Below are 13,625 nucleotides of genomic sequence, written 5' to 3' on the forward strand. Positions count from 1 at the left end.
GTCATAACACACATTGTTTACATAGTCTCCTTCTTCTAAGGACTCTTACCGAGAGTGCTTTATAGACCACATCTCATTAATCTTCAGAGCATTCCTGCAAGTTATGTCTAACTTGTACTGCTACTCACCATATCTGCAGATGGAAACTGGGACTCAGAGAGATTAAATCTCCTAACAACTCGGGGGCTGAAACGCTCATAAAATGGTGGGCATTTGTTAAGCACTTACTATGTGTCAAGCACTGTACGAAGCGCTGGGGTACGTGCAAGATAATTAGACCCTGTCTCTCAACGGCCTAAACATCTCAACGGGAGGCATGATGGCAGAGTGGAGAGTGAATGGACTGGATTTGCAGATTTCTCATCAGAGGTCCTTTTATTTTTTTCTTCCCCTTTCCTATGACAGATAGCAGACGAGCCTATTTTCCCTGCAGAGAGGCCTTCCACCCCATGGGGTGGGGGAGATGCTGGCAACAAACTGCTTATTTTGTTTGGCTTCTCTGCCACTGTGTTTTCAACTGAATATAGCCCCTCCCAAAACAAGTGGGACAATTGCATCATGGGTTTCCACAGGACTCCGGATCAGCATCACATCCAGGAATCCGGACCTCCATCTTCCGGGAAACCCAAGCTACACGGAGGAGAAACCCAGTCTTGCAAGCAGCCTCCTGTGAGGTCTTGCACAGAAGGCCACCGTGGTAGCTCTGCACCCGCAATTGCCAGCTGCATTACAGACTGACCTGATCTGTATCCGCCAGAATTGAAGGAGGATCCGCCTACTGGGACCGTGTCCAACCTGATTCACTTGTAACTATCCCTGCACATAGTACAGTGCCTGGAACATAGTAAGTGCTTAACAAATACCATACCGAAAAAATGACGTAGCTGAGGCATAGAGAAGGTAAGTGACTTGTCTAACGTCACACATCAGACAAGTGGCAGAGGTGGGATTAGGACCCAGGTCCTCTGATTCCTCGGCCTTATCCTGACTAAAACTCTGAAGTATGAACCGAGGATCCCATAACTTCTCCTGCTCTTTGTCAACAAGCTGATTCCACTGTGGAAAGGAAACTCTGCCCAGCTCTTAGTGGTCAATCAATCGCTGGTGTTTTTTGAGCACCTACTGCATGCAGAGCTCTATACTGAGTGCTTGGGAGAAACAGAATTGGTAGATACGTTCCCTGTCCACAATGAACTTACAGTCTCTAGGGGTCTCAGAGGATTGACAGTGATAGCATTTGGAGACCCCCGTGATCTATAATTCTATTTATACTGATGCCTGTTTACTTCTTTTGATGTCCTTCTCCCCCCTTCGAGACTGTACGCCAGTTGTGGGCAGGGATTGTCTCTCTTTATTACTGTGTACTTTCCAAACACTGAGTACAGTGCTCTGCATACAGTCAGTGCTCAATAAATACGATTGAATAAAAAGTGTTCATTCCACTCAGAGCTCCAGCCAGCTCCATTTGGTAAACTCAGGGGAAGTAGTGCTTGGAAGCCGACTTTTTTTTTTAATGGAATTTGTTAGGCATGTACTGTGTGTCAGACACTGTACTAAGAACTGGGGTAGATACAGGCTAATCAGGCTGGATACAGACAATGTCCCACTTGCGACTCACAGTCTTAATCCCCAATTTACAGATGAGGTAACTGAGGCAAAGAGAATTTAAGTGACTTGCCCAAGATCACACAGCAGACAAGTGGCAGAGCTGGAATTAGAACCCAGGTTCTTCTGACTCCCAGCCCCATGCTCTATCCACTGGACCATGCTGCTTCTCTCCACTAATACTAAGTGCTGTTAAGTGCTTACCATGTGCTAAGCACTGGATAGATACTAGGTAATCAGGTTGGACACAGTCCTTGTCCTTCATGGGGCTCACAATTTTGATCTCCACTTTACAGATGAAGTAATTGAGGAACAGAGAAGTTAAGTGACTTGCCCAAGGTCACGTAGCAGACCTGGCAGAGCCAGGATTAGAACCCAAGACCTCTGACTTCCGGGCCCACTCTCTTTCCACTAGACCATCCTGCTTCTCAAAGCCACACTGCTTCTCTTGATTAGTTACTCGTTATTGCCCAAGAATCTCACACCCTATAGAGGGGAAGGTATTTCTTAGGGGTCTTGAGGAAGCAAATAGAAAACCCAGATGAAGTCACTCTCCAGGGTGAGTTTGTAAAATCTCCACAGAGTCATTTTAAATAAACATCTGTCCTCGCTATGACCCATTCCCCCTCCCTGCCTTTTCTTCCTTAGGCCTGCTTATTTTCCATTTTCTTTCCCCTGTGCAAATGAGCTCGACCTGAGTCACGCTGCCTAGGGCATCAGCCCTCAGCTGGAGCCCCCTGGGAGGGAAAAGACCATCTAAACTCAATTCTGTTTCATCCCTAGAACAAACACTGGAAGGCTCTTCAGGTCCGAATGATGCCAAACTGATGCCAAATGATGGAAGCCACGATAATGAAGCAACCTGTTTGGAGAGTCTTTCAAGGACAGAAAGGAGGGTACACCCAATATGAAGCGTGAGCTCTAAGTCACTGAAACAAACGCCCCACCGCTTTTTTGGTTTTTTTTTCCCAGCCGGGAAGATCTTGTGACTGTGTTTGTTCTATTCCTCTCAAGGGGCATTCGCTAAGCCAATTTGAAGCGGACAGAGATCAAGGCAACAGGCCCGGAATCAGAATCACCACGGCATTCGGAGCCTCCTTAGGTAGCATTCCTCCAAACCTAAAAGATCACGACCAGCCAGACCCTTTAAACCCTAGACGCTGGTAACCTGTTTTAAATCCACACCCCCACCTTGCCAACCGAGACTTCGAATGCACCACCCAGTCTGTCCGACGCGAGGGTGAGGAGAGGGGAAGGATGGGAGGGGGGCCACGCGGTCGACGTTTAACGAGTCGGCGGATTAGCCAGCCTCCGGGGACCGTACCTCCTCGGGTAGGCTGACGACCAAGTCATTTTCCGTCTGCCCGACGAGCACCTGCAAGAAGTATTCGCTGCACGCGGCCAGGACGGCCCGGTGGGCCCGGAACTCCTTGCCCTCCACAATCAAAGTCACATCACAGAGAATATCCTGCTTCCGCTGGTCATTGAGGCACAGGAGGATATTGGTGCAGTGGACTGTGGACTCATACACATACATGGGGGATTCAGTCTTCTCATCCACAGACATTCCGTTCACACCCTAAAAGAGAAACAAGAGAGTTATTACAGATAACTGGGTTTTAGACACATACACACTCACACACACACACACACACACACACACACAGCCTACACAGCCTGCCAGAGAAGGATTACATCATGGTTTTCGGGTCCTGCAGGATCTAAGCAGCAAAATGTGGAACTGCTGATCAGCACGTTAATTCTCAGAACAATGGAGTCAGGGAAAAAAAAAATCTGGAAAGGCATTTTTTACTGCACACTTTCGCCCTCTCTATCCATCTTCTAGGGCCCTTATGCCCTTCCTTAGAAGAGACAGCTAGAATTTTAGAACTGAAAAGAATGCATCTCTAACAAGAAAATCACTCTGTTGGAAGTTTAATCTCTTTAAAAAGATTTTACTAGTTAAAGGTCTAATTACGGACTCAACGAACAAGAGAGAACTCACTCTAAAGCACACGTACACTCACGCACACACATCTGAGTCACTGATGCTGAGAGCATAACTAAGGTGCTTAAAAAATGGCTAAGACAACAGGGATTTAAATTGGGTAAATAAGCAATAATGATATACAATATATTACCAAAGAACACAGAAAGAGAAATGAATCATGTATCAGCTTCTAAGACTGCTGTCCTGTCTCCTGAATAATTTATTGGTAAAAGCAGCATGGTCTAATGGAAAGAGCAAAGATTTTGGAGTTAGAGGCCCTGGGTTCTAATCTCGACTCTGCCACTTGCTTGCTGTATGACCTTGGGTAAGTCATTTCACTTCCTCTGTGCCTCAGTTCCCTCATCTGCAAAATTGGGATTCAATACCTTTTCTCCCACCTACTTAGATTATGAGCCCCATGTGGGAATGATTATCTTGCCTCTACCCCAGCATTTAGTATAGTGTTTGATACATAATACGCACTAAACAAATACCACATTATGTGTTGCTATTCTTGAATGAATGCTATGCAGATTGTTACTCCATTAGCTGATAAAAGTATGTAAAATAGGATTTAAAAAAATACTGTCAACAACCAATGTTGTAATGAAGATTTTACAAATATAAACTAGGCATTTCACTTTCCTACAACAATGAATCCTATATAAATACCCTCTGCTTTGGGGGAAGTGTTGTGTGCATTTACCTGCTCATCAGTACAAAATGTACTATTAATCTTTCTAGCATATTTGTAGAAAGTAGTATTTTGAGAAGGAAACATCTCCAATCAGGAGTGGCAATTGGATGAATCTATTACCACAAGAAGTTGTAAAGGCTGAAGAATATTAGTGAGTTAAGCCTGCTAGAGATCAAGGTCCTTGAGGGAAAGGAATGTCAATTCTTTTGTTATGTATTTCCCAAGGGCTTAGCATAGAGCATAGCTCCCAACTGGTGCTCAATCAATTAACTGATCAAAAGAATTTACTGAGTACTTACTGTGTTGAGTTTTACTGTACCAAGTACTTGGGAGAGTATCACTGAACTCAGGAAGCTTACAATATAACGGGGGAGGCAGTCTTTAAAATAGATTACAGGTAGAAAAGCAACCAATAACACTACTATTACCACCACTAACAACAACAAAGGGAAGTAGGAAAAGCTAGGGGGACTTTAAATGGTTCACTCTTTAATATTAGAACGGACACCAAGGTAGGAACCCAACTTGCACTCTTCCGAGCATCCTGTCACCTTCTGTCAGAGACAAAGTACTTAACTGGATGGATCCAGCAATGGCATTTCTCATGCTCTTATTTTATGGAATTACTTTTCACTACAATTATAAGGGCATCCTGTCTGGCAAGACTAAATATCACCCTCATCAGCCAGTCTGGCTGAGGAAAAAGAGAGACACAAATGAGAAAAAGAGAGACCCACACAAACTTACACCTTAAACGCTAGAATGGTATGTAGGAAACTGAGTGCAAACTATTCGTTGCTTAGAAGACACATATTTTCCATAATTGTTTCCTCTGATTCCCCTATCTTGTCTGCACTAACCCTTGGGTCCTCCCCTCCCACCTCTCTCACACGAAGACAGCTGCTGACGCTGAAGGAAAGGCAGTTTGTAGCATCTGACAAAACAGAAAAGAAAAAAACCCACTGGAGAAACACAAGTTTCGAAAAGGTCCCATCTAAACTTGTCAGGGTAAATGGAGTGTTTTTCCTTATAGCACATCCTCCAAAGGATTTCCCTATTCTATTTAAAGACATCAGTACCTTCGAGAAAGTTACGACCCTGAGCCGCCAGCATCACTGAGTGGATCTGGTTGCCCACCCAGCTCAGAGGCAGTAGAATTATTGAAGGAAGTGTATGGATGGTTTTGCCTTCCTTGACAACCAGTCACAATATTCTCCCAACCTAAAATCTCTCAGTTTCCCCTCGAGCACCAATTATTTGGAGAGATTTATCTATGTTATTCCTCTCCCCCTCGGTCAATCAATCAATTGTATTTATTGAGCACTTACTGTCTGCTCCGCCCTTCTCTTCTTTAAAATATCAGTCCAACTCTGTCATTCCCCTGCCCTGCCCTGCCAACCCACAAATGAACAGGCTCATACTTCCCTTCTTAAATCTCCCAACATAAATCAATCAATCTTTCCTTTCCCCCAGTTATCTCGGATTCTCTTCTCTGAACTTCCAATTTGGCTGGGTCTTCCTGACATCAGCGGGCCAAAAAATGAGTTCTGCTCCTCCTCTTCCTCCTATTTTATATGGCAATTTAAAAAGGGTTGGTGTGCATTTCTTCCCCTGTGCTACAAGTATTAATCGAAGCCTCCAAGGGCACTGGGACAGTTCAGAAAACTCAGTGAGCCTGAGGTCCTTCCCGACAAAGAAAGAGAGCTCAAAAGGCGCACCCAGGAAGCTGCGGCCAGTCCCTGGTCTCCAGGGTGGGGAATGGAGAAGGGCAGAGGTGCTGAAGACTTCCAGGGGGTACTTATTGAGCACTCACTGTGTACGGAGCATTGCACTAAGCACTTTTGAAGAGGCTAGAATTGGTCAGAGTGTTGTCTTCTTTGGAGGCTAAAGTCATACTTGTTTACTTGTGTACTGACACACACATTTTATCATACTGGAGGCGCATTACCAAGTTTGTCCTCTTCACTGCCACTGACTCAGAAATTAAGATGCTTAAGCGCATTCTGAAAGTAAAAGGATGAAATCAAGTCTTTCAAAAAATTCTGTGGGAAATCTGAAAAGCTGCAATTCACCAACAAGAAAAAGGGAAACTTTTCAAGACAACCTGTCATGTCTAAAACGTTTCTGATGAATTGAGATGAATAAGAAACCTGCCAGATAATGAACAGGAATAAAATTATAAGCCATTTCATCTGAAATGCCAACCTTCCCCCCTTAAAAAGTGCAGTGCCTTAAATGTAAGTCTTGAGAGAATAAAAGACTGAATTACTTAGCCTTTGCTGAGTAAATCCCTGTTCTTACTGATTATGTTTTATTAGTGATTTACTAAATGAACCCAAGGATTCATTTTAGAAAAGGAAGCTATCGAGTTAATAGGCATTTGAGTATCTACAGACTTATTACTTCGGGTTGGGGAAGAAATGTCTTAAATATTGTTCCACCACAACTAGTGCCAAATTTCTTAACAAATGGACACTTAACCATCTTACATAGCGGCTCTCTTCACCCTTTACTCTCCAAATAGCTCTCTCTGCTCCTCTCAAGTTCACCTTCTAACTGTACCTCACACTCCACAGGTCCTCCTTTGCCCTTGCATTTATGCTGTTCCACTGGCCTGGAGCTCCCAGCCTCCACAAATCAGAAAGATCCCCAAATTCAGTGTCTTCTTAAAATCCCACCTCCTCCAGGAAGTCTTCCTTAATTTGTTCCTAGAACCATCGGCATTCTCCAGCACTTAGGCACATATTTATACCCAACCCAAGCACTCCTGTATATGTGTCATTCAACTGTATGATTATTTAAACAGGTTGGACACAGTGCCTGTCCAACATGGGACTCAAAGCCTAAGGGAGAAGGAGAACAGGCATTTTACCTCTATTTTATACATGAGGAAATGAAGGCAGAGAGAAAAGTAAAGTGACATGCCCAAGGTCTGGCAGCAGGCGAGTGGCAGAGTTGGGATTAGAACCCAGGTTTTTGTATTTTCAGCCTATAATCTTTCCACTAGGCCACGCACGCCGCTCTCTCTTGTCCGAGGAAGGTAGTGGAGAAGCACTTATAAGCAGTGTAGGAGGTTAGAGTTCTTTTCACCTTTTATAAATACAGTTGTCTTCTACATTCAACCCAGATCCCTCAAAAATTCAATTACCATGTTCTCTTTGATGGCAGTTCATGAATTGATTCATTCTTACAATTGCTCTTTACCTGTGGTAATAAGCTATCTACACTGGTTTAGGATTTAACATCCCACGTTTACTCAACTAACCCGCCCACCACATTGAAACAAAAGAAGGTGGTTTTGAGTACTCTGCCTTTCTTCCATAGTTTCCTCTTTGCTCTCCGGCACCTGCTAGCAGCCCCCATTACACAGACGAAAAGTCAGGGCCTCTCTTGGTCTCCCTGGGTTGGGCATTTTCTTTTTGCTTCCCTTCCAGAAATCCCAGGAGCGATTTGTCTCCAGAAACTCTCTGGAGATTTCAATCATTCGATCGTATTTATTGAGCACTTACTAGGTGCAGAGCACTGTACTAAGCACTTGGGGGAGTACAATATAACAGAGTTGGTAGACACATTCCCTGCCCTCAACAAACTTACAGAATCCTCACTGGGGTTTTGTCTCCAGAACCAGTCCAAGCTCACTGAGTTTCTCTCTTCATTTGTTATTGTCTTTCAGACCCCCTCCCCTGCTTCTGTCCATTATCATTTCACTAATGATCTGACATCACTTTAAGGGTAAGACGAGGCTTGGTGTGTGTGTGTAGGGGAAACTGAGGGAGGCTGAGAAGTGGGTACACTGCCTACAGCCCACTCTGGGCATTGCGGGTTCATTCATTCATTCAATCATATTTATTAAGTGCTTACAGTGTTGCAGAACACTGTACTAAGTGCTTGGGAGAGTACGATATAACAGGTTCCCTCCTGAAGCATTCTTCCTCACTTCTCAGTAAAGAAAGATGGTATTTGTTAAGCGCTTACTGTATGCCAAGCACTGTTCTGAGCACTGGGGTAGATACAAGGTCATCAGGTTGGATCAAGTCCACATGGGGCTCAGAGTCTTAATCCCCATTTTACAGAAGAGGTAACTGAGGCACAGAGAAGTGAAGTGACTTGCCCAAGTTCTGCCTCATAGGTTTCAAGGTGCCTACAGATCGGGCAGCTACGGCTGGCCCTTGGGGATTCCGGTCACCAAGGTGAGCGCAGCTAGATGACATCTTATGCATCGTTTTGTGGGAGTCTGCCCACGTCCACTCTGACCTACAGACTTCCTCTGGAAGGACCACCCGGATTCCCGTGAGAGTGGGTGCCTCTTCCGAGCCACGGAACTTGGCGGCTGGAACTGAGGTGGAGAGAGGTAAAATTCCGGAAATAAGGGCATCCAGAGCCACAACAGTCCCGGACAGGGGGCTGGCTAGCTGAAAAATGGGCTGCTGGAATAAAACTGGGTAATAATAATAAGGATGATGGTATTTGTTAAGTGCTTACTTTGTGCCAGGCACTGTACTAAGCGCTGGATGAGAAGAAGCAGGAGCCATATAAACTAGCACGGGCATAGGAGTCAGTAGGACCTGGGTTCTAGTCCCGGCTCTGCCGTGATCTTGGGCAAGACACTTAATTTCTCTGTGCCTCAGTTACCTCATCTGTAAAATGGGGATTGAGACTGTGAGCCCCATGTGAGTCAGGGAATGTGTCCAACCCCATTTGCTTTTGTCCACCCTGGCGCTTAGTACAATGTCTGGCAAATAGTAAGTGCTTAACAAATACCACAGTTATTATTATTATTATTAATAAACTCCCTGGGTGTCAGGGAGAGGGAGAAGAATTCACTTGCCTTCCCCCTAGAGCTTAATGGGAACTCTTAAGAGCTAATACCAAAGGTACAGAAGCTCTGTTTTACTTAAAACAATCTTCAGTTTGCCTGAATTCTATCAGTCCCCTTCTCCAGGGGGAAATCATTAGGAAGAAATGACATGCAAAGTGCACTCTGAAGCTTCTGAGTCAAACCAAAGAGAGATGACTCAACGGATCACTTTACATGTTAATAGAAACGCACTGCAGATCGGTGCCTGGTGCACAGTTCAAGACTCTGCTGCCTTCTCTCCCCTCCCACACCCCTAGGCAGTTCTCCATCAAGAAGGGATTTCCAGAACCGTTTTAGCGAGGAACAGAGTCAAACCCCACACATCTGCTGAGAAAAGGCAAGAGCCGCCGATTTCCTTCCAATTCAAGCATCATTGTCAGATATCAGACATTAATGTACCAAGAAGAAAAAAACCCTGAACTCATTAACAGGCTTCTCGTTTCCAAAGCTTTTCAGAGCGGCGATTTTGTTGTCTTCAGTTTCAGTGGAATCTTAGAGAAAACTTTGCACCTCAACACAAGCAGCCGCCTTTAGGTCCGGATGAGGCCACTCAGCTGCCCTCATGTGACAGAAGACTCCCCCCCGCCCCGCTACTACAGGGAAAAGAAGGAGCCTCACCATCACTTTCCCCCTCCAATTTTGGGCCGTTCCTTTCTTCCTGCTAATCAGTCATTACACCATTCACTGCAGCAGCATTAAAGCACTCTGAGTGAACCAGGCCAAAGATTCAGGTGGGACAGGGAAATTGCTTCTGACTACTGGTAGGAATAATGTCTACTGAGTCTTTACTGCGTATGGTGCCTGGAACATAGTAAGTGCTTAACAAATACCATAATTATTAATTACTACTAATAATAATAATTATGGCATTTGTTATGCGCTTACTATGTGCCAGGCACTGTACTAAGCGCTGGGGTGGATACAAGCAAATCGGGTTGGACACAGCCCCTGTCCCATGTGGGGCTCATAGTCTCAATCCTCATTTTATAGATGAGGGAACTGAGGCCCAATGAAGTGACTTGCCCAAGGTCACACAGCAGACAGGTGGCAGAACTGGTATTGGAACTCAAGACCTTCTGACTGCCAGGCCCGTGCTCTATCCATTACGCCATGCTACTTAAGTGCTGGGGGAAAACACACAAATGACAAGTCATTCCAGCCCCTGACCCTCAGGGCTCACAGTCTAAGAATGGGTGGAGATGGGGAATGGGGTTGCTGACAGAACAAAAAGAAGGATGAAACAATCAAAAAGGAGGAACAATAGAAGAGATAAGGACCATAATAAACACTGCAAGAGCAACAGGGTAGAGTAGCAGAGTTTCAGACTCCTTGCAGGTCAGAGTCCAATTGAGAAGCAGTGTGGCCTAGTGCATTGGGCTCCAGCCACTTTTCTGCCATTTGTTGATCAACTGTACTTTCCAAGTGCTTAGTATAGTGCTCTGCATGCAGTAAGGGCTCAATAAATACGATTGAATGAATGAATGCTGGGTGACCTTGGGCAAGTCACTTAACTTCTCTGATGCTCAGTTACATCATCTGTCAAGTGGAGATTGAGACTGTGAGCCCCATGTAGAGCTGTGTCCAAAATGATTAGCCTGTAACTACCCAGCACTTATTATAGTGCCTGGCACATAGTAAGGGCTAACAAGTACCATAAAAAAATAGACAAAAAAAACCCTAGCAACCTGCCTTGAATGCCAAGCCCAAAGGGAACAAGGTGGAGGATTTGTTAATATCTGCTCATAATCACGCAGGTGCTGAAAAGCAGGAGCTTCCACAGCTCAGCCAGGGATGGTCGGGAAGAATCTGTGGTGGTCTACCCACTGTGCTCCAGTTACCGTTTCCTCTTCAATAATTCATCTTTCAGAACTGCAGGGCACCAGGACCCGCATAGCCAATGTAAAAAACACAACACATGGTTTCACTGGATGCACGGTCCTGGGTTTGCAGAGGCTCCGGGGAAAAACCCCTTGGGAATTTTTCCCCCTGATCAGTTTAGGAGAAGGCAGCTCCTCTTCTCCCATTTAGAATTTGCCACTGATGTGATGATTCAGTAGGAGAAAAATGATGTTCATCTTCAAAAAAAAAAAACCTTGAATGATTCTAAATGGGCCATTTAACACCTCAAAAGAAGCATGATGGGCTAAAGTATTTTGGCAGAAATTCAAATGAAATGCCATACTGTTTTTTCAAATGGACCCCGGAAGGGTGAAAGGTGTTTCAGCTTTAGGTATTTCTTTCCTGCACTGGATACCAAAGAGACTCAAGGCTAGAATGGCCTGTCATCTGGTTTTATACTAGACAGTTGAGATGGCCTGTTGGCTTTTTATTTTAAGCAAACAGCGTTTTCCTTAGTTCCTGCTGCTGAGTTCCATGTCTTGGAAGCAGCGCCTGTGTTTTACAAGGACCTGTGAGGGGGAATACAAAGATCTTGGAGCAAATCAGAGATGAGCAGGGATTCCTCCTCCCTGCCTCCCAAACCCCGTTCCCCTCCATCCCGGAGAAGCGGTCTAGGATTGGGTAGTGATGGATGAATTTCTGTAAAATGGTGCCTACGATGTCACAGCAACCCAGCATGCCTGGCATAACACATGATGTTTTGTTGGATTGTGGGTCCAGCATCTATGAGGACTGCCAGAGTGGCCACCGTACTTACGTAGCGACATTTAGTTAGAATATTAGTCGAGGATCAATTCATAATCCTTTCTTTTTTAAATAGCTTATGTGTGTATTATTTCAGGCATCGGAAAAGTGGGTTAGATAAGTCTTTGTCCTTATGGATACATATAAATACATACGTATATACATATATATATGTATGTACATATCTATACATAGAGTTCTCAAAGGATAAGAGGAAAGTGGATTTTCAGGGCTTTTCTTAGTTCCTTAAAAAAAAAAGTTCTTGAAGATTACTATCTTAATTAAAGCACAATTTGGTCCTGGGAGAAATTTACCTACCTAATATAGCCCAAGTGAGGAAATTTCTTAGAAGCACTGCTCTGTTCACCTGAAACTGACCAGTGTGAAAGCTTCTTGGTGAGGCTTCTTAATTATCTGCCTGTACTCACAATTCCGAAAGAGATAATTGTATCTCTTCTGGCTTCTTTAAGGAAACTTGAAAAACCCAGTGATTAATGCACGGATTTCAATAGCTCACTGCTACACACCACTCCACGGTCTCTCCGGTGAGATCATTAGAACTCTATTAACCCAGCGAGGATCGTGTTGGATAACCGGGCCCTTCTGCTCCCACACCAGGAGTTTCCGAGCACTGAGCAATGGCAGAGGAATGGAAAGAGAGAGAGGGGGAGACAGAGTGCGAAAGAGGGATGGAAAAAGAGAATATGACAGCGATAGGGAGGAAGAGGGATTATTACAACCGAATTAGAAGCCACAATCCTGCCCTTGAGGAGCTAACAGTCTGAGGATAATAATAATAATAATAATAATGTTGGTATTTGTTAAGCGCTTACTATGTGCCGAGCACTGTTCTAAGCACTGAGGTAGACACAGGGGAATCAGGATGTCCCACATGGGGCTCACAGTCTTAATCCCCATTTTACAGATGAGGTAACTGAGGAACAGAGAAGTTAAGTGACTTGCCCATAGTCACACAGCTGACAAGTGGCAGAGCTGGGATTCAAACTCATGACCTCTGACTCCAAAGCCCGTGCTCTTTCCACTGAGCCACGCTGCTTCTCTAATGGTTAACCCTTATTGACCGTCCTAATAATAATAATGATAATAACAATAATTATGGTGTTTGTTAAGTACTTTCTATGTGCCAAGCACTGTACTAAGTCCTGGGGTAGATAAAAGATAATCAGATCCCACATCAGGACCACAGTCTAACTGGGAGGAAGAACAGATATTGAACCCCCATTTTGCAGATAAAAGGAATTGAGGCACAGGGCGGTTAGGTGACTTGCCCAAGGTCACACAGCCGGTATGTGGCAGAATCAAGATTAGAACCCAGGTCCTCTGACTCCCAGGGCCATGCTCTTTCCATTAGGCCAAGCTACTTCTCAAGTGGAGGTTTCCACTGAACTCCTGACCCTCTGAACTGACCTCTCTAGTTTCCCCCACCCCCTTCCTGCACGGCCCCCTCTCGATAGTTCCCGAAACTAGTTTGAGTTAATAAACTCAGACCCCAGAAACGTTTCCTAGCCACCTGAAACTCCCGAGTACTGTGAGAGTTTTTAACCGATTAATTATCAATTACAACATCATAAAACACCCGCACAAAAATAGGAATAATGAAACTTAATTATACATTATTCTTCTGAGTTGCGGCAAATACTATACAAGACTGATTCTGATTAATAATTCATTCAGCAATAAAGAATCAGGAAAGATAATTATGCAGTGCCACAATTCTCGCACTGATTTCTATAATTACAGATTACAACAGTGTTAGCAATTTAAAAGGTTAGAGAGTTGTGGTAATTTGCTATGTCATCCCTCGCTATATT

At 44.4% G+C, this 13,625-nt stretch overlaps 1 protein-coding gene across 2 annotated transcripts in view; it reads right to left on the bottom strand.

The window, feature by feature from the left end:
- BACH2 (BTB domain and CNC homolog 2) overlaps positions 1–13,625 on the bottom strand; it is a 182,327-nt gene that overhangs the window by 44,093 nt on the left and 124,609 nt on the right. For both annotated transcript variants that reach the window (XM_029047528.2, XM_029047530.2), the window contains one exon: positions 2,930–3,184. In XM_029047528.2, coding sequence (XP_028903361.1) covers positions 2,930–3,172 — 243 coding nt within the window. In that variant the 5' untranslated portion in view covers positions 3,173–3,184. The remainder of the gene's footprint in view (positions 1–2,929; positions 3,185–13,625) is intronic.

This window comes from Ornithorhynchus anatinus, chromosome 19 (assembly GCF_004115215.2).
Source record: "Ornithorhynchus anatinus isolate Pmale09 chromosome 19, mOrnAna1.pri.v4, whole genome shotgun sequence".
NCBI lineage: Eukaryota > Metazoa > Chordata > Mammalia > Monotremata > Ornithorhynchidae > Ornithorhynchus > Ornithorhynchus anatinus.